Source organism: Zosterops lateralis (genome assembly GCF_965231275.1).
Source record: "Zosterops lateralis genome assembly, chromosome: Z".
In the NCBI taxonomy this organism is placed as follows: Eukaryota; Metazoa; Chordata; class Aves; order Passeriformes; family Zosteropidae; genus Zosterops; species Zosterops lateralis.
Window position 1 is genome coordinate 46,997,964 of NC_139800.1, and position 22,557 is coordinate 47,020,520.

At 41.5% G+C, this 22,557-nt stretch overlaps 1 protein-coding gene across 1 annotated transcript; it reads right to left on the bottom strand.

Annotated features, from left to right (window-relative positions):
- Positions 1-4,269: 4,269 nt before the first annotated feature.
- On the bottom strand, positions 4,270-17,744 carry CLTA (clathrin light chain A). The gene is made up of 5 exons (XM_083884218.1): positions 17,516-17,744; positions 11,606-11,643; positions 9,599-9,716; positions 8,399-8,510; positions 4,270-4,713 (listed from the first exon to the last, which is right to left on the bottom strand). Exons 1-5 carry the CDS (start codon positions 17,724-17,726, stop codon positions 4,542-4,544), a joined length of 651 nt encoding a protein of 216 aa, XP_083740344.1. The 5' UTR covers positions 17,727-17,744; the 3' UTR covers positions 4,270-4,541.
- Positions 17,745-22,557: the final 4,813 nt, after the last annotated feature.

Sequence of the window (22,557 nt, forward strand, 5' to 3'; positions counted from 1 at the left end):
TAGCATAATAGTGGTTTTGTCTCTCCTTCTTTCCCTGTTCAGAAGCATCCTTTGAACTTCAGGTGCTTTAATGTGGACCAGAGATTTTATGGACATTAACCCCCATTTTTTTCCAGCCCCAGACGGGCCAAACATCATATATGCACAGAATATCTGCAGTAATGTACTTACTTGATGCTGGCCCAGTGTCCTTTAGAGTAGCCCATACCATGAAGATCGTGGATTCCAGTAAGGGCAAACCAAACTTTATATCCAATATTGGGAAAAACGAATAAACAAAGTGTCTTTCCCAAGCAGTTATCAGTATTTCAGAGCCTAAAGCAGCAGGGCATTCTCACTGCCTGCACTGGCAGCACTTGCTCATATTACCTGTTGTGTCTTGGTTGATTTTGCAGTGTCCGCGGTCAGTGCATGTGGAGTCCTAACAGCGGAAGCCTTGGCAGGAATACCACCCTCCAGCCCTCCCAGCAGGTCTACATATGACCTCAACAGCTTGGGCAGGACAAGTCCCCTCACAAACTTGCATGTTTATAACCAGCATTACATAAGCAAGCAAGCAGCAGCAGCAGAGTGCTGAAAGGTTGAAAAGCGAACTAAAACTGGTGTTCTTATTTCTGTAACTTTAAATTCAAGTAACCAGTATAAAACCAAGTTCCTATACCTCATTTTTTCCTGCAGCTGGTGGAAAAAGACTGCTTTGTCCACAATAGTTCTGCATTATCATAGAAACTCAAAGAGCCAGGATTTGGGATCATGAGGAGACAGCTGAGTTTTGATAGCTATCTTTTTACAGATCATCGCTGATGCTTTGCAAACCACACAGCTAATCCATTTGGAATCAAGGTTTAGAGTTTCTTTTTGGTCTCCTGGCCATCAAGTTTAGTTATTCAGTATTTTGAATATTTAGTCTGCCACCCAGACACTTGGAAATAATAAATGCAATAGTTTTCTGGTGGTCTTGAAGCACTGTCCTTCCTCCATTTAATTGTAACAAAATTATCAAAGAGTTGCACCTTTTACCAGCAGAGGCAATAATAATTTTGTATTACAAAACCACAACACAGAGTAAGGTGTAGACAGAATTTATACTTGGATTCAGTGAAATCTGATCACTGTCCCTTTCAAATGCCATGGAGACATCATAGGCATTACTAAGTATAAAACACCTGAGCTGTATACCCCTTGGCTCATTCCAGATAATTACATTTGGATTAGAACTAATGCCTCAGCACAAGGTTCTGCAGGGAAACATGCATGCCTTCATGACAAGTACTGCTGGAGGAAGCCTCTTGGCAAAGGTTATAGACACCTATGTCCATTCTGAAATACAAGCCAGTAATGTGTATGTTTCCCTCTTAACTGGTCACCTAGAATAAAACATTGGCAAGAAACATAAGCCACACCGTGTGCTTTATGGCTTCTTGAAACTTAACTATGTTCCACAGGCTAAGAGGATGAATGCACAGTACTGTTGTTTTCAGGCTCCCTGCTTTCCAATGAACCCATGACCTCTCCATCCCCCTTCTTCTTTACAAATGCTCATTGTAATTTCAGACTGCCTGGCTGCTGGCTGCCACCTGATCAGAAGCTAAACAAAGCAAATTCTATACCAGGATGTATTCAGCAAGAATCCCCAGCTTCTCTCTCAATACTGCAAGAGATCTTCATGCACATGCAGCTGGGATTATGTTTGAAGGAAGTGTCCAGGTTTTTTTCCAGATTCCACTGACTAATGCTATGGAGATAAGCAGCAACAGTGGGAAGTTAAAGCCAGTAAACAGGATTGAGGACACACAGCAGGCCAGAGGTAGCACAACACCATCACATGAAGTTACAAAACAAAGTGGCAGATGCTGACATCTGAAGAAAACAAGTCAATGTTTAGAAACACAGACAAGAGAAATGATTTGCCCAAATAAACCTGAGAATTCTTTGTCACAAGGTCTACGCATCTAAAATAATTCTCAAACACAGAAAATGTTCCAGGAGTGCTGCATTTGGTTCTGAGCTCCCCCATACACAAGAAACATAAGCACACCAGAGAGAGGTCAACAAAGAGCCACAAAGATATTAAAGCAATTACAGCATTTCTCCTGTGAGGAAGGGCTGAAAGCTGGAACTGTTCAACCTGGAAACAAGAAGGCTTAGGGTAATCTTATCAATGTGTAGAAATAACCCGAAGCGAGAGTGCAAAGAAGATGGAAGCCAGGGTCTCTTCATTCATGCCATGACAGGAGACACTGGGCACAGACTGAAACACAGGAGGTGCCATCTGAACATCAGAAAACACTTCTTTACTGTACAAGTATCCAAGCACTGGCAGAGGTTGCCTAGGGAGGCAGTGGAATTTCACTTCTTGAAGACCTTCAGAAGCTGTCTGGATATGGTCATGGGCAACAGGTCTGATGTGGTTTGGCTTGAGCAGAGGAGCTGAACCACAGGACCTCTAGAGGTCCCTTCCAACCACAGCCAGTCTATGATTTTGTGCCAGCACTGATAAAGAAGACAGTAAGCTAGCACACTTGCATGTAAAATTAAGGCAGAAGGAGTAATCTGCAAGATCTCTACACCAGTGAGTGGAGGTAATCAGAACCCACAAAGCTGCATTTTTAGTGTTTCGGCAGGATGAAATATGTCAAAAATCTGCAAACACATTCTTACACTCTACAAACCCACCATATAAAATACTGCTTTAACTTCTGTAACATTGCTTTGCCCTTGAATTTGAGTCTTTGCCCATTTTCTTGGATTGCAGCTCTAAGGCACATCCATAGCCAAATAAAATATTCTGTAAAATAGGACAATGCGGTGATCAATAAGTACCAAATTCAGTGTTCAGGAACTCCTCTAGTTTGATCTTTCAAATTCTCCTAAATTCATATTAACACTTTAGAGACTGTATATTTAATGCAGTGGACTTTTCTTTATTAAATTACCAGCTCATTCTGAACGCCTTTATTTTCAGAGCTTTTGAGTATGCAGCAAAAAGGAAATTTTCAGTCAAGGCAAATGCATAACTAGTCAAGCCTAGCAATGAGTATCAGTGTTCTATGGACTTGCTCTGTACTTCAGTCCTGTTGGACTCACCTGCCATACCCTTGTGCAGTTCAGAAGATACCTTCTTGCCTTAATCTTCCATGAAATAAAGCTTTCAGACCTGTAATCTGCTGTCATTCTCATCACCACCCATCAGCAGAGTGTGAATACACTTGGAAATATGATAGTAGCTCCAGTCATTACAGACAACAGTAAGGCACAGCTTAACTACTGCAGCCCAACTGGAAGTCATTTATTCACTACCTTACCCACCAAAGGGACACAGCTGCTAGTAAGACAGCTGCTATGCAGTAACATCCTGAGCCTTGGTACATGGTAGTCTGCATCTGCAACCTTTTTAAACTGCCTGGACTAACCTTCTAGCTTGTAGATAAAAGGCATTAAAAACAATTACACTACACAGTAGTTAAGATATTGTGTCTTTGATAAACATGGTGAAATAATGTAGGAGATTGAACAGATTAGTTTTAGAAAATACCTAAAGTAAGGTTTAACACAACAAGGCTAGATTACAGCTCCTGTGACTGCCGGGTGAGCTAAGGAAGCAGAACAGAGATTTTCTATATCAGTTTGTTTCAGATTCAACCACCTTGGCAGACAGAGCTCCAACCTAGAGATGAGCAGCAGTAAGAGCAAGTCTTCCCTTCTGTTGCTCTCCAGGTCTCCAGTTCACAACCCTAATGGTGAAGTGTCTGCAAAGGTCAATGAGGACAAGGACACAGTTCAAAACCATCCAAACTGCCTCTACACCACAGATCTTTGCATATGAAGATAGCACTGAAAACCTAGCAGAACAGAATAAGCAGTAGAATATTAAAGGTCTTAACTGCTCAGTGCCCTCTCCTGTATGTTGAACCTGAGATTCGCAGCCAGAGTGACAGCAGCAAACTACAAAGAGCTACTCACCTGCAGAAGGCAGAGTCCTCAGTCCCACTGGAAACAAGATAAGCCCCTTAATAAGCCTGCTGTTTTAGTTTTCTTGAGCTGCTGTCTAGTGTGATAAGGGAGTTTTTAAACTAAAGTTCTCAAGAGCTTTAAGAAAGCTTAATGAAACAAGCAGGACAGCCTTGCAGGGACCAGAAGCACTGCTGGCTGGACATGCACCAGCAAAGTGAAATCACAAGCAATCAAGAGAAATGTTTACTCACACTTAATTCAAACACCCTCTGTCAAAAGCAATCAGGAGACCTCAGTTCATCCAAAGTCAACACATTTTGCTGTTTAACAGATCTTTAATATCAGTAATGTGGGAAGTGACACCTCAGTGCACAACAGCACAGAGACTACAGTTTTGGAGGTTCTCCCATTTCAGACACAGAAAGGAAACATCAGGAAGAACATGCAATCAAACAATGATCAGCTCTAGATACATCATGATGTGGTCCAAAAAAACACATTGAAACAATTAATCAAATTACTGCAAACACAGCTTCTCTGAGTAAGGTTAGGATATTGCATTTGTAGTGTTTCCATTGATCTTTGCTTCAGCGAACCAGTGGAGCCTGCTTGAGCGAGATGAGGACGGAACGCATGCGGGACACATCTTTCGCCTGCTTACTAGACTTGGGATTAAAGTCACAGAGCTGAGCCACACGTTCCCACTCAGTGCCCGGAAAAACTTCTTCTGCATCATTCACAAAGGCTTCTTCAGCTGCCCTAAAAGCAATGCAATGCACCTTGTGTTAATGCCCAGTATGTAAGGCACTCCTTCCCTCTTACAGGATGCAGTTTCTTTCAGCATGTTTCAAAAGAGATGTGACCTGACAGCTGCTTGTGGACATTATGGCCACATAAGCTCCCACTGCCCCAGTCCTGGAGATGAAAGTAGATTGCAATAGTATGCTATGCACAAGCACTGCAGAGGATTGTGTAAAATGTTGGAATACAGGTGTTTGGTTTTAAGAATAGTAACTGAGTCTTTGCCAAAGGAGTTGCCACACAAGCTTCCAGAAAGTAAGTTACTTCTGTGTAGGCATTTTATTTATGGAGAAATGCCCAGGTCTTAACTAGCTATGCCTCTGCCACTTGATGGCTTTTACTGGATATTTGCCAACTGGAAATTTACAACTGCCTGCAAGCATGTCTTAAACAAATTCCATTTGAGAATTTAAATCAGCCCCAAGGCCTACAGGCCATCATCAAACTATCTGCTGATGATTCCCAATGCTGTAGTGAAGCAGCATGAATCATAAGGAATTTAAGTCATGAATCCCATGCTTGTGAGTGCAATAGACTAAAGCATATCTTGGCAGAGGAGATGACTTGTTTGAGGTCACTTCACAGAACAAACATATTTCCCCTGCTCTCACCCTAAAGAGACTCTAAGGAGGCTTTGTACGTTATGTACTGGATAGTGCCAGTGGCTTCCCAGCTGTAGTATTTTGGCTCTTCTATGCTGCCAATAGCATTGCTTCAATGCAGGGATAACACTCCAGCATCTAGTTTACATGAACTGTGGGCCCCTGGTAGCTGCCTGAGTGCAGAAGCAGTAAGCATCAAGAGATCAAACCAAATCCATCTACTCCAACAAGCAGTACAGAGAAAGCAGTGAAAATGACTCTCCCATGAGGGTTCAGCACTATTCACAGGGATGATAAGGTTACAGACACACTGAAGACAAGGATCACTACAACACTGCTACTTTATGTGACATGACACTTTTAAGGGGCAGTGAAGATTTTTTTACTTAACTGTTCTAGGCTGTAGCAAGGATGATTTATGTTTGTGCTTAAAGGTGAAGAGAAGAAAAGAAACAAGGAGAGAAAGTTTAAGTCAGATATAGAAAATGAGAATGAGTTTAATGCAGATGATTAGCTGGCTGAACATGCACTAGTAGCTTAGCCTACATTCAGGAAACAGGCAGCCAGTTTTATTATGCAGCACTTACACTGCACATTTGCGTTGGACATATGAAAATAAGGATTTTATTGAAAAAAAATCTAATAAAACCAACTCCAGGAGATTTCAGAAAAGTTAAACACCACCTGTAAATCCATCATTTCACAAGTCTTGGTTTACATCCACCTACAGTTAGCTGTGAATTTCACACCAAACCTTCAATATTAATGCACTCAAAGCCAGTGCAGGCTCACCAGTACACCTTCTAAAGGTGTCACCTTAGAATCTGTGACATGTCCATCTTTCAAGTCTACAAATTAAGGGAAGAAATTAAAATACATGAACAAGCCAATGAACATTGCAATCCTTCTATCCCTCAGAAACTAGAATACTCATTGGGGCTTCTGACTTCCGTTTCACTGACCTATTAGGCTTGCAGAACACTGACACTGCTCCTAAATGTCTTCTCAGCAGTTTACCCTAATTTCCCAATACCACCTTCTTGTACTTTCCATTTGTTCTCTAACAACCTCCTATTTCCATATGCACACATATCTTCTACCCTGATTTATGCCAGGCAATGCATTTCTACCTTCCTCGGCTTGTGAGCCTTTATGTGCAAGAATTGCTTGACTATTTTTCCAATAGGTAGGCAAAGCAGGTGGTCACTGCCTATTACAGAGTTAAACATTGCTTCTTTGTGGAAAGACTAAATACAGCACCCATGAGAAACTGCAGGCACTAACCCACAGCCCCAGCAAAGCATCTTGCTAAGCAATGTTCACTGGCCTGGAAACAACTGTAAACCCTCAGGTCTAAAGACTACTGAAGTCATTACCAAAATTCCAGTAATAGTACACTGTGTGACCTAATCTGAAAGTGATAGGCTTTGTGTACTGCATACAGGAGAACTGCACTTAATACTGGAGACCAGAAGTGGTCCAAAAAGTAAATATTCAGAAGGCACCTTCAGACATTCAGCACTATTTCTGATCCTGCTTATTATCGCGTTGACTAGCAAACAGAATTAGTAGTTAGGCAACATACACATAACCAATCACGTCAGCGAAGGGTTGTTTGTAGAAAGCTTCATCTGCCACCCTAGGTAGCAAGTAGTCCAACAGGCAGGCAAGCAGGCAGGAGAAAAGAGATAAGGATGAGAAGTACGGAACACAGCTGGAGGCAGTTTTAAAAGCACATTAACCTTGCATCACCTAGACTTACAGTAACAGGAAAGCAGTTACCACATGGAATGTAGCAATTAAACCATTGGTCAGAGGGGCAACACGAATTCTGCTACATCCTAGAAGTTTGGACCAGCTAGTTGAGGGCCAGGGCACCAATGTTAGCATTAGACTACTCCTAGAGGGTAGAAACTACCATCAGGCAAGAGATCTCGCCAGGGTGATAAGAATGCAAAACAGTTTTGTGTAACACCTGTTTAATGAGTCCTGCTCCAGACTTCATATCCTGCACTCAAACACTGGCCATAATAAAGGTATGAGGGTATCATAAGCTCTGGCCACCAGCTAGAACAGTACTAATCCTGTTTCTCTTTTTTGGCCCAACCAAAAGGTAGTGAATTCCTCACTGAATGGAAGTGGCATATTTGTCATTCTAAAGGCAGTGTAGGCCTCCTTTCTTCCTTTAGAAAGAAGAGTAGTCTACCTAGGACTTTACTTAATAAAGACAAATCTGATGGCCATTTTGATAAGAAAAGTAATGTTTCAAAAAAAAAAAATTAAAAAAAAAAGGAACAACAAAGCAACAAGATGAACAAAACAACAGTTCATCTTGAACCCTGAGTTCCCAAAATATAATGCAGTCCTGATGATTACCTAGACAGAAAGAAGTAGAGACTTAGAGGCATTAAGTGAGTTCTCATTAGGTGAGTATCACATTTACCTTCAGGAAGCTTGAAGTCAAAATTCCACAGGGAACTTCTAAGAAAGTGTAAGAGCTCAAGACATCACTTTCTGTCACAGGACCAATAATTAGACAATACAAACCACTACAGACACAGTCAGCATTTAGTTTCTCACTAGTAGAACTGAGTCATGTTATTTCTGAACTGCTTCAAAAAGAGCAGCAAAAGGTATTAAGACATTTAATGAAATGACCTGTAGCAAAGATTAACTAGAATGCCACTTCCATATGTCCTAAAGTAAGCAAGTAATAAAGATAGTTTCAGGGTAGGTAACTGCAGACACTGAAGGCCCATGCAGCTAGGAGCACGACAATAGAGTAAAATAAAATAAAATATTTTCTGGCCATGCTTGAACTTCATGTCCTAAGGAATCTTTAGTAATACTTGATCATCATCGTAATGCTTCCTGGACATTTAATCTATTTAAGAAAATTTAAAAAGATGGGTCATAGAAGCATTTACTTTAATGATCTGAAGGACTATTGCCTTAGAACATACAAGAAGTATTCTAACCTCTCTCCCCAATTATTTTCACAACTAGAACCATAACTGTTCAGATGGCTGGAGAAACTTTACCTGTTACTGGCTTTTGTTTTCTCGAGCTTTTCATCTTGCCTTGCATACCACTCTTCCAGCTCTTTTATTGCCTTCTCTTTCCATTCTGCTTCCTGCTTTCGTGAGTTTGCATCTGAAGATTTAAGAATTGCTTTATCAGTCATGTTTGTATCCAAATGCATCTTGCAAATAGTTCAACTGATGGTTCAGGATGCACTGTAGTGCAGGCAGTTGCTTCATCAACTCAGATAAGGGTTAGGAGATTTCCTGATTTAGGCTATGGGAACTCTATATACTATGAATATTCAAAGGATTAACTAAACAGAATTCCTGTGCTGTGACTGGGACAGTCCACTTCACTTTAGGATAGGCATTTTGCAAAGTAGTTCAGATTCAGTAAATCTGTTGGTTTGCAAACTGCTCAAACCAGAAACAGTCACCTTGCTATGCCAGTGCTGGAACAAAGCTTAGTAAAGCCTCTAAGCTTAGACAAAGGAACCTGGCACTCCACTTACTTTTTACACACAGCATACAGCTCAGGACAACCTCATCTGCTATAACTAGCCCAAAAGAGAAGTAAAAGGGTCAGCTCTACTCAGAATTACATTTTACAGAAGGTTCTGTCCTAACAGTTTCAAGCAAAGGCTCCTCCACCATATAAGTGGGAAGCACACCGGTTTGTAGTCTCTTAAGATGCTGTACATGGGTAGGTACCATTGCATTTGATTGCTCTATTTAGTTTAGTTAATAATCCATCACTTTCTTAATTTAGTCATTAGAGTAAGATCCATGTGACAACAGATGGCCTCAGCAATTACAAAATGAGTAATCTTTATCCTTTACAAAAAAACTACTAATGCCTGCAGTATTTATTCTCATCTTTTTAACTTACAAAAGCTGTTCATTTTCTGTCAGCTCATCTGTAAGTAAAGGTTCAGAGAGCCACTTGCTTGCCGACTCCCACACCAGTATTAAGTCTGCTTACTAGACAGCTTGCTCCTTGAACTCAGGAAGCATGTTAAGACTCCAAAGAGGCAGTGCCATTGTTCAGAATTCCACTGCTTAAGAATCATAGAATGGTTGAGTTGGAAGAGGCCTTAAAGATCATCTAGTTCCACCTCCTCTGCCATGGGGAGGGACAACTTCCATTAGACCAGACTGCTCAACTCTCTCAGCCTGAGAGAAGCTGACATTAAGTTACTCAACAAATACCATGCTTACCAAGTTGCTCCAGGCGCTCCTTTTGCTCCTCTCTCCACTTACGAATACTTTCTGGTTCTGATTGCAGTCGATCTGCTTGGGAGATGGCAGCATAGCAGTCTGTGGGACCATTACTCTCCTTGGAGGAAAGGAATAGTAAAGTCATTTGTGCACCACAAGCAAATATTCCAGATAACTGCCTGCCAGCTATATAAAATTAGACTCTATTTGAACTGAGCTAATAACACATTCATTTGACGTTATAACACATTTCCACCATTAAAAATCTTGCTACAAATTACAGCAGAATTGAAGGAAATTAACACAGGACTTCCTCCAGAAACCAAGGATAAAAAAAAAAAAAAAAAAAAGAAAACAAGGCAACTGGAAATACAAGAATACAAGTGCTACAAACACTTGGAGCCACAGTACTAAGCCTGCAGAATGCAGAAGACAATGCCTAGCACCTCATTATACAGTTGTAGGCCAGGTATTCTCTGAGCTCATCTCACCTTAAATATTTGCTCTGAAAGTAATTTTCTTCATGGTTTTGTGCACAGGAGTATAAAACATTCTTTGCAGCTTATTTGTCTACTTCAGGAGACATCTGCATATGACATTACGAAATTTGGATTGCTGTGTGCAGCTTATAACACAAGAGGCATTTCAGTATTTAATCATCAGAACAGTGAGAGTACTAGCATCCTTTTTTACCATGTAACATCTCAAAGATTTGAAATTAATAGGGCTAACATTAATACACCAGATTTACAAAGCTAATGAATGTTGTGGTATTTGCCACAGAAGATACTCTAAGTTTAACAACTCTTATTGCTTTATCCTACCCCTAACAGAGTTAATACTACTCCTAAGAGTACCAGGTCAATTGCAGATGACCACAGATTTGGCTGTGCCTTGCCCCTCTCTGGACCTCCTGTAGCCCTCAATGAAGGAATAATGCAAAGAGAAGACACTAGGCTGGTGCAACAAAACCAGGCTTCACATTTCATCCAAACCAAAATAAACTGGCCAGCTGCGGGGCCAGCTAGTCACAGGTAGCTAAAGCCTAAGTAGTAGCCCATTCAGTCTCTTCTTTCTCATTAAGAAGAACCTCTGTCAACCAAAGCAACTGGTCTCTTAGAATTCCAAACACAAAATCAAGGTATCTAAAGAGGGCAATCTACTTTCTGTTGTACAAGGAAGCACAAAGGGCCGGTAAAATGTAAGTTGTCCCATCAATCTCACAGTAATGCTGAGAATATAAGAATGTCAGCAGCAGTGAAAGCTGTTTGTGTCTCCACAAAACTCAGCATTCACTTAAAACTCTAAGAAGTATGTCGCTCATATGTTGCTTCCTTCCCAAGCATTTATTTAATCAGGGCTAATGAGCGAACTGTGACACCAGGCAATGACCATGCCTTGGACAAACTGGTGTGAAATTCATTTACAATGAAGTGATTGCCTTAGCATGCCTCATTCCTCCCTGACACCAATAAAGCAAGTATCTCTTCCTTTTGTGATTACTACGGCTGTCTAACATGCTTTCATACTGCGATTGAGCTTTTTAGCCATCAGCTCAATTTCATGCACCTTCATGTCACTAAGAAATGTATAATGTTTTCAGTCCATTCCTAGTAAGATCATCTCGATAAGACAATCAGGATGCATTAATCGTCTTTAAAGAGCATATAAATCTGAAAACTCTGCTTTAAATTAGTTTCAGCTTAGCAGTCAGTGCAAGCCAATGTAAAGTCACATCACAGAGCCCACCAGTCTGCTCTACAGTGCTTATGTACTGTTAAGCCATATTTCAAAATGAACTGCTGCTTTAAGTTGCCTCTAACTTCAGAGGATGGGCATAATTAAGAACACTCACAACTTCATGATACGAGCTATCAGAACAGAAGACCCTCCTCAGATATGATACTAAATTACTTTAAAGATGAAAAATAGAAAAATTAGTCTACATTAAGGTAAAGTTCTCAGAGTAGAACAGCACATTCTAAGTACAGAATACTTCTATCTTACCTGATAGACATCCCCGTTAACCACTCCATCAACAGCATCTGTAAAGAGGTGACTTGTTTAGTCATTTGAGAAAATATAGAACCGCCAGATTTACTGATTTCTGTAACTTTTATGGAAAGCTTTACTAGAGTATGTAATGTGGGAGTTGTGAACATTACTTGATACCCTGCAAGGGGCACTTCCTTCTCCCTGCACTTTTCTGAACAAGCATGAAAAATCAAGTGAGCCACCATTCCCCAGAACCAGAAAGACAAGGTCATTTCTTCATCATGAGGTCCTGCTTCTAAAAACATAAACAGCAGAGCTGATACTGCTGAGAGGCTGCTACAGACTGCGTTCTAAAGCTACTCCCACTCTGTTCTCCCTCTCTTAGAAGCTGACTACTATACAACTGTTCTGAAGTTAAGAAGGATGACTACCACTTTTTTAGTGTCTGCTCGGAAGATTAACAATCCTGCAGCCAACAACTGCTAATTCTTATCCTAGTGTTGTTACCTCCTAATTAGCTCAAAAGATATAGCTAACACTCCTAGCAAAGTCACCTCTCTGCTACCATCTGTGATGACATGCTTGATTGCTTCCCACTTCAGCTGCAAACTTTCAAGGCTTTGAAATTATTTAAATCTCTGGACTATACCGAAGACACCAAGATTTTCAAGAACTGCTAAATTTCAGCAGGGCAACTCTCTGGAGCAGCACCATGTAACATCTGTCTGCGTGCTATACCAAGTAGTCATGTTACTCATGCCACCATGGATGAACTTATCACACAGAAGTGTTTCAACCATAATACACCCCTCAATGAAAGAAGTGAGTGTATCAAACAGTAAGCAGAAAAACCAAGTTATTTTGCACCGCCTTCTTAAAAATAGATAGCTGACTGACCTAAAATTAAGTGAGTTATGCTGCTGTATCCTCTTGTTTGTGGCTAGGTATGCATCAGTTTCATAGCACTAGTGAATGGCACACTAAGGAACTCTTCATACTCCTTTATCAGGCAACTAGGCAAGTATTTTAAGTCTTTATCTCTGAGTCCTGAAGAGTAATCATTAACTGTGTTATGTCGAGGAGTTTCAATTCATCAGTTCAAGAATGGCAGTTAGGTTGGAGGACACTAGTCCTCAAAAACATAGTTCCTAACTTTTGCAGGGGAAGACTCAAATTAAGAAAAAATAGCTTTTCAGCTATGAGAAACTGATACTTCATAACTAGACTCCCATAACTGAGACATGGTTGCTACTTCATCAGATTTCTACTGCTCTGCAGGTACAGGAGGCCTTTACAGAGACTAAAGCCACCAGCTGAGCGAGAAGGCTCATAAATCTTGAGGATGCTTCCAAGAACAGCAATAATACGTTTAAGTATTATGGTCTTCTTTACTCAGGCTGGTAGTCTGCTCAGGTAAAAGGAACAACATCTTTGCTTAAGGCTGTGCCTGAGATGAAACACATAGGTTTGTCTAAGGGCCATTTTTGTTCTGCACAGAAACAGACACTAACAGACATTGAACTGTGTTTTGTGAGGGCACCCAGGTCAGAAGCATTAGCAATATTAGAACAAATTTCCCATCTGTTCTGAGCTCCCTAGAACGTGCAATTAAGCTGCAGAGTCAGCATGCTGACTGAGCATATCACAAGCAGAAGAGGAAATAGAACTGTACCAGCATGCTGTCATATGCCAATACAAGTGTGCTAACTGGGACAAGACCAATAGTCAAACATTCCTTCACTTCAGCTCTCCAGTCTTCATGTTTGTATAATTAAGTATGAAGTACAGAAAAACTACCTGTTTTCCAGCCTTCACATCAGTAATCAATGCCAATTGTGTATCAGATTTTTCTGTTCACAGAAACATGCAATTTCATAAGCTTCCCACAGAAAAAACCTAAATACTGGTAGTACCATCATAACATTTTCAGCAGCCATGAACAATAAGACCCCTCTACTGGTTTCAGAGTCTATCCAATTCTATCACAGTTTTGTATCTCCTGAAGTTAAAATCCACATATTTAGAACCATCTCAGTTAGTGATGATCCATACTCCTCGTTGTTTGCTTTTGAACTTAAGATAAACTCTTATTTTTAAGGGCACGGTTGCAATGAACACGCCTATACATCTACAGTTCTGCGACACATGCTGACAATATGGTAATAATGAACTTTCATACAGCAACACAAATACCTTTTAGAGTCTGGAAGAATCTGGAGAGGATAAGTCATACCAGCTGCCTTGCACTCACAGGAGATACAACACCCAAGCTTGCCAGAAATAGAAAGCTACCATCAAATTTACTACAGCTTACAAAAGAAAAGGCTGGGTAGTTTGAAGACAAATACAAAAACCATTTTGTCACTTCAGTCCTAGAAGTCAATATATGGCCTCAGAGGTTTATCACAATGATGATCAACTATTCTGAAAGCTACTACTGGCACTATTACCACTCAGTACCACTTGGTATAAGCCTCTCTAAAGTCTTATTCTCAATGCAAAAGAGGACTGTTATGAGAAACATCAGAGGTGGGGCTTTGCAGCACATTGAAACATTTTTTTATACTCTTCTAAAATAGATGTATTTTTTATGTGTTACCTTCAGCATCTCTTTTAAACAGTAAGTACTCTACGTACTGCTACTTTCAGTGAGCTAGCAGCTCTAGTTAAAGCAACAGAAGAACATAAAGTTTAATATATTCTGACATAAGGTTAAGTAACTTCACCACTCAAGGCCTAGTTTCCCATCCTTTTCTTTTAGGCACAGTCGCGCTTTCCATTAATCTACTCTCACCCATAAGATGATAAGAAAGAAGAATCTTTTACAAAGCTTTTGTTTGCATAGTTATGCAAGAACCTGGAGAAGAAATAATTTTTCTAGTCATAACGCATTCTCATGCCTGTGTGCAAAATAAAGGCAAGCAGCTCAGGAAGAGTGTTTCTTTCTGGTGTTTTAGTTCTAATCTGCTGTCCTATCAAAACCCATTAGTTCCCTTATTTTCAATATAATCAACAGGCTAGAACTAAAACACATCTGGAATAATACTGCACCATAACAGCTTCTTTTTCACCTCCTGTAAATTCCCACTAGTATTCTCTTCAAAACAAAACAAAATGGATTTTTCCGTCTTCATAATAATGCAGCATCACTAACAGAAGCTAGACAGATACCTTCCCTCTATCAAACCCTTCTCAGAGCTGTCTTATGGGGCTGTGAAGCCTCAGATGCTGATTGCTTAGCAAAACCCAGATCAATGGCTGTTCAAACAATTAAGAAAAAAATCAATAGTCACAGACAAGAATTCTTTCTGTCTGTGGTGCTAACTACAGAGACAGGAAGAATCAATTCCTTCCTAAACAATTTTCAAGCAAATTGATATTCAGTTCCCGAAAGGCTGCTAAATGAAATACCTAGACAAACCACCAGATGCAATTAATTTTCTTAATTGCTAGAGGCCCATGAACATCTTTCAAAGATAGACAAACATAATTCAGTCAAGTACATATAAAACTTACAGAGCGTGAAAATGTGAAAGCAATGTTTGAGACTACTCAGGCTACATTAAAGTTGTGTATTTCCATGATTGTTAACATATATATAACTCCTTGTCTTTGAAATTCCCCATAAGAAGCTACTCAACAAACTGCTAGGAGGATTTTGTATAGGCATACAGCATCTAGAAATCATACATTTCCCTTTGAATTCTCTCTCTCTTGCTCAGAGAACCCAGTAAGTGAATTGATAACAACCTCAAGACATACTACTGTAAGAATGTCACTGCATACACATGGATATTGATTCATGCCTGAAAAAGAAATCTCATAAGACATCACATTACTAATACCTAGGCAACAGCATTGCATTACTTGATTTATACAGTACTACCTGCTTTCTGGAGCTGGGATTATGCTTCACCTTCCAAGGGAAATAAGATTAGGTTTTTGCACACTCAGGCAGCTTGAATGGCATAGCTATTTACATAATGAGTGGTCCCACTGTATCAGGCCTGGATCAGTATTCCACCCCTGATCATGGCAACATGAAAGGATGCTGTGTGAGGCACATGACAATTAACAGAATTCCCAATACTGACACTTTCAACTCATGAAGCTCACTTCTGCCCATATATTTCTCTAATTATTTACCAAGAGGCTGAAACTGAAAGACTGTTGATGAGACATTATGATTCTTAAAAGTGTACTTCAAGAAGGTGATGACTGCTTGTCACTATATTTGAAGTTAACATGTTCAAACTTCAGCTGAGAGATGCCCAAGTTATTACTTTTGGCCCAGTATTTAGAAAGAACTTATCCAGACCAGACCTATAAATAAGGAGTTCAAAAAAGGTTACGGTTAAAAAAAGTAAATCCACAAATCCCTGCTCAGGATGCTTAAGGATTTACATCAGAACTTGCATTGTTTCAAGAAATTTGCATTCACCTATTCAATTACAGAAGAGTTTAATGAGCTAATACGCCAGAGACTACAGATGTTTGATATTTATTAAGGTACTGATCAGGTAATAAGAAATACCTAACACAAATGACAACAGAAACCATTAAATATCTAACCAATCTAGAAGCATTGAACAAATCAACTTTTTGATAAGGAAACATTCTGCAATAATCATCACTACACGCACCTAGAGAACATACTCCTCCAGTTGTTCTAGTACATCATAAGAAAGGTCAATGATAGAATTTTTTTTCCAACTAAATTATTTTTCAAACAGCTACTTTAATGTTCCAGGGTCTGTTTGGAACATAAAGGCCATGTAAGCCATGATGTTTGTCTAAGGCTTCTGAAAGTAAGAAGGGAAGTGTCCATTGTGTCTGTTTCTGCACTATACATAGAATACGGAAGTCAAATTATGTAGGATACCAAAACAGGATGATGTTCTGATAACAATTATTCTCAAGTTCTTGTGCTGAAGCAAGCTAGTCCCCAGTAGACACCATTATTTTCAGAAGGATGTAATCCATACGTTTTGAACCTTATGAGTGAGCTGACATTAAGGGCAGTGCTACCACTAAATAAGTAGCGCAAGGTCTCCATTACCCAGTTTATCTAGATGAGCACTATTCACAGAGACACTACAAACCTGCCCCCTCACACATAAGATACGTCAGTAATTTCTGGAATCGGGTGGCAAAATGAAGACTGAATTCTAAAGATGTTCCAACAATGAACTAGGGAGAAGTTTCAACTCAGTCTGAAGGAGAGTGGCACCCTACTGCAGTGACAAAGGGATGTCACATGAGAGCAAGTCTGTCCCTGTGGCCCTGGTGACAAGTAGCAGCAAAGCCTTCTGAGAGTGTTGCAACATAAACCTCTTTCCACTCAGGCTTCAGTTAAAGCTTTTCATAAGGAGAAGTGTTTATTTTGGGCTGCTTTAGCTGCCATTAGACTGTCTGGAAACACGCTACCCTATACTTCTCTACACACAGTTCCCACCCTTCTCCAAATGCGGGTTCTGCAGTGAAGGGCTTAGTACATTCAGTACAAAGGTTAACAAGGAACAAAGGCTAAAGGGTTAGTAAAATTAAACATTAGCTTAACTGCTCTTATGCTTTAATAGTAAGATCACCCCCGCTGAAGACAGAAATTCAAGTGGTGGATGTATCCAGCTTTGGGAAGCCTTCCTTCAGGCAGGCTCCTGGATTAGAGGAGATCAGCACCGCTCGCATTAGCACACGGGCATACCTTGGGCACCTTCGGGGGACACAGACGATAACCAGGGGAGCAGGGAGATGGCTCACCCTGTGGCACAGGGCCCCCAGGACGGCCCCGACCCGCCCCGGGACACCCCCGGGCAGCGGGCCCCGCTCGGGAGAGCGCCCGGGCAGGGTCCCCCGGCCCCGCCCCGCCGGACAAGGGGAGCCGGGACCCGCCACCCCCAGCCCCGGCCCCGCAGGCCGTACCCGCGCCGAGGCCCTCGGGACCCTGCAGCGCCTCGGGCACCTCGCCGTTCTCCAGGATGCCGAAGCCCTCGTCGTTCTCGATGCCCGCGATCTCGTTCTCCTGCTGCGCCAGGAAAGCGGCGGCGGGATCCTCCTCGCCGCCGTCGGACGTCCCGTTCCCGGCCGGCATCTGCTGCGGGTGCTGGGCGCCGAAGAGCTCCATGTCGGCCATGGGCGAAGGCGGGCAGGCAGCTCCGGCTCCGCACCGCGCCTACGCCGGGCGGCAGCGCGCAAGGGGCGGGGGCGCCCGCCGCAGCCAATGAGCGACGAGCGCCGCCGGCTCCGCCCAATCAGCGATGGGCTGTGGCGGGGCCTGCGGAACGCGGGCCAATCGGCGCCCAGAGAGGCGCGGGAGGGCGGGGCAGTGCCGGAGGAGGCGGGCGGCGCTGGGCTCGCTCCCGCGGGCTGAGGGAGAGCGGGGTCGCCTCTGGCACCGGAGAGGGGACAGCACAGCACCGCTGGGACAGGACACGGGCCCCTCGGCAACCTGGAGACAAACGTCCAGAACAGCGGTTCTGTGAAACATCTTTCGTGATTTGGGTGTCTTCTGTCTGGACACAGGGAAGTCACTTAAGTTTCAGCGAGTGTCAGGTTGGCAGGGGCCGCAGTGGGTCATCTGGTCCAACGTCCCTGCCTAAGCAGGGTCATCCCAGAACATCTGGCACAGGATTGTGTCCGTATGGTTCTTGAATGTCTCCAGTGAGGGAGACTTCACACCCTCTCTGGACAATCTGTTCAAATACTCAGTCACCCACACAACAAAATTCTTTCTCATATTCGAGTGGAATTTACTGTGCATCAGTTTTTGCTGGTTGTGTCATGTCCTAGTGGTTGGCACCACCAAGAAGAGCCTTGCTCCTGCTCTCGGCACCCCTGCCTGTAGATATTTATACACCTTAATGAGGCCAAACCCCTGTGAATTCAGGAAGCATGTGTTCCATTGACTGTGTGTTGACAAAGTGTTCGCTGGAAGGGTAGGGATTCCTGACACAGGTTTTTTTGACAGTTACTTTGATCAGTTCCTCTATCTGGCTTACAACACAGACAGAATCATACAATTGTAGAATGTTAAGGGACCAGAATGGACTAAAAGATCATCGAGTCCCAACCCCTGCTGCCTTGGGCAGGAAAACCTTCCACTAGAGCAGATTGTTCCAGGCCTTATCCAACCTGACCTTCAACACTGCCAGGGTTGGGACATCAACAGCCTCCCTGGGCAACCTGTTCCAGTGTCTCCCCAGCAGAAGACTAAAGAATTTCTTCCTAATAATCTAACCTAAATTTTCCCCCTCTCAGTTTGTACCCATTACCCCTTGTCCTGTCATTACAGTTCCTGACATTGACTCCCTCTCCAGTTTCCCTGTAGTACCCTTGAGTTACTGGGAGGGTGCACAACCTTCTCTTCTCCATGGGATGAACAGACCCAACTTCCTCAGTCTGTCTTTGTAGGGGAGGTGCTCCAGTCCTCTTACTAACATTGTGGCATCTTCTGGACTTACTCCAACAGTTCCATGTCTTTCTATGCTGAGGGCACTAGAACTTGTGTGCAGTACTCCAGGTGGGGTCTCATGAGCAGAGAGGGGGGACAGTCGCCTCCTTTGACCTGCTGGCCATGCATGTCGTTTATTGGCACAGCAGACAAGGGAGGGGAAAATATTGTAAGAATATGACTTACATATGTAAATATGTATGTAAAAAGAGAAAGAGAAAATTATGCTGGCAGCCCTCAAGCTGGTACAGTTGCTGCAAGAGGTACTTGTTTAATCCCACTTACATATTGCCTATAAGTCTGTGCGTACATTTCATGAGATATTAGAGGTAATGCTATCCAGGCTTATGTTACAGTCCCAAAAAAGGATTCAGACATATTTCATAAGGAGGCCAAATTCAGAGAAAAGTTTAACTCTTGAAAGACAGTTGTTTACCATGTGAATTTAATGGGTAAGATAAACCACATGCTGAGTTACATTTTTTCCCCTGTCAGTATCATTTGCTAGAGAAAAAAGCACAAGTAAACTCCTGTACTATGACAGAAAGCTCCCTTCACCTCATTTAGTCAAATAAAACATGTGCCTAGTTTCTCCTATGAAAACTGAGAATCTGGTATGGCAGGAGGCTAGACTTTGCTGAATTTTGTCTCTCATAGAAACACAGCAAGGTTATTTATTTTAAATAATCTCCAGCTGCCATGGGAAAGCTAAAGAATTAAAAACAACAGCAGTAAGCAGGCCCATAACTAACAACAGGAAACAATAAAAATGAAATGCCATCATGAATTGTATGCCATGCTCTCACAGAAATTTGCTGACTTTGTTCCACAAGTTCTTCTAAAAACATACTCCCGTGTTCATTTTCATCAGTCTTCTTTCTTTATATGTAAATACAAGTAATATTGCACTGCTTCCCTTTAACTACAACTAGTGAATGATCACTAGATGACTGTCTAGCTATTTCCTCTTTTGCTTTTCCTCTTTTTGCCTCTTAGCCCTCTGGGGGATTTCTGATGGCACAAACACAAGTAGGACATTGTGATTTAAAATGAAAAGCAAATCCGGTTACTTGCTCATCTAAAAATTGCAGAATAGGGATTAAAGAATATGAAATATAAGCAGAATTGCAATTTTTCAAATGGCCCCAGAAAATTATTTTCTGTGTTCCATCCAAATGATTAACTGAATGCTATTGCTTTAGATGCAAAGGAAAATACAGTGAGCCATTAGATCTGTTTTGATGATGAATTCAAAAGTTTTTATATTATCTATAATTCAGATGCACTATGAAATGTTCTTGCACTGACAAAGCTTTATTACTTTCCTGCTTTCTTACACTGTAAAAGAATGCAAGATGCCTGCTTTTCTAAAGGCAGGTGTTACTCCTTAGAGAGTAGTACAAAACATAAGAGTAGCATACCCTTTGTTATTCATCTGATGCCTTGAGAAGCCTGATCTGAAACAGAGACTGGACAGCACTAGCGAATAAAGTAGTTATTTATTGAAAGGCCTTTAAGACACACCTTGGGCAGGACAAGAGCCTGACCAGGGCTACACCTAAGGAGCACTTAAAATGGTCACAAAATGGATGACTGGTTACGAGGTCTTACACTTTTATGAGTTGTGGTCCATTTGCATATTGGGGTTTAATTGTCCAATTACAGCTCCAGGTTGTGAAGTCCCATCCTTGTTTTCCTTCTTCAGTCCACCGTTGTTTATGCTTTTGGGCCTGAAAGTTGTACTCATTGTCCTCAGTCTTTAGCAGGAAAAGGATTTGTTTTGTCTACCTACCCTGTGAAGAGAGCTTACTAGCATTAATGAGGCACAGAACTACACAGAATCTGAAAAATATGAAAGTTAAAACTTAAGGCATCACATCCATAGTGGTTTGTTGATGCATCACACTGGGGAGAAGAGTTTATTACAGAAATATTAGATGAATAAAGCCTCATTGAAATATGAAAAGGCAAACAGACTACAAAGGAGTGTCAGAATTGTTTTGTTTCTGTCCATTCTTTGAAAGATGATGACATTTAATTCCAGTTTTTATATGTGTTGAGATTTGGTTTAAAAGTAGTTTAAAAATATGTTTTTGAGCATTTATGAAAATACAGGTTTGCAGCTCTGCAATTCCAACATTAAGAAAGTCATTGCAATAGAGTAGTGGGATTTCTCTGACTCTTTCACAATTTTTTTTACTTAAGAAATTAAATAATTAGTAGAACAAATGTTTCTAGAGAAAAAAAAACTGACATGCAAGTCCTTACAACACTCTGTAAGTATGCATATGAGAAAGGCATTGCACAGCTTACATCTGGACATGAATCAGTTCTCAGGAAATCTCTCTAACTAGAAGTTCCCTGCACAAGAGTCTGCAGTTGGGGAAGCTGAAAGTGAGAGCACATGATGACTAAGACTTGCTCCAGTTCCATTGAAATCAATTACGAGGTTCCCTCAAACTGCTGATGGATAGTGACTTTCAAGCTATAGACTGAGATTAGAAAAACCTCCCAGCTTTTCACTTATGAGAACCTAGTATTTTATAACATGACTCCTGTATCAGAAAGATGGTGTCTGCTTGGGGTCAGATTGCAAGGTACAAGAGCCAAAAAGAACTGGTTTGAGAGGCACATAAAGCTACTAGCATCAGTCTGCTCTACAACAGCTACCCTGCACATCACTTCACATACATCTGGAAGCTCCCTCAAAGGCAGATTTGTAAAGGTCACTGCGCATACACTGACTTGGGCACTTAGAGCTACAATTAACAGTTCTATTAAATGGACTTATGAAGACTAAAGCCCCACAATAAAACATTAGTACACGTCACTGCCATTCAGCTCAAGCCCATCTGCACTACAGGCTCATGCTCTGGCTGTTCACCTTGTTTTGATAGGGCTGGATTTAAAGCCAAGCCAGGGTCTATAACTCATATTGACAGAAGCAGCTTAAGTAAGCCATCTGCCCGCTCTGATTACCTAGGAAGACCAAAGAGCAATTCTCCTACTCAGACAATCAAACTGGAGACATGTTTATTGCTACAACACACAAGAGAAGACAGTCCTTAAATATATGTAGTTCTTATCCCTAGAAGAAAGACAGTTTTTCATGAGAGCGGCTCCTTGGCCACATTAAGTCAGCTGCTAGGCAAGAGGGTTTGAAGTGGCCACCCTTTCTTCACATATATATTGACAAACGTGTCTTCTGCTACAAGACCTGCTGTACCACAGCAAGACACACTGCTTTCAGTTTATCAAGCTGATTTGCTGCCATGAGAATTTAATTAGTTGGAGGAATGAAGAGACTTGTAGAGTCCATACTGCTAAACACAAACATCCCAAGAGCTGCAGCTGCTTTCCCAGGAACACCCAGTATTCAATAAAATGAGGAACATACCTACAACTAATAAACACATGGTGCTATGCTGCTTTTTTTTGCTCTGACAGCTATATCTAATCATCACAGCTGTGCATGATATTCAAACAGAATCTGAGTAAGCAGAGAATAGACATT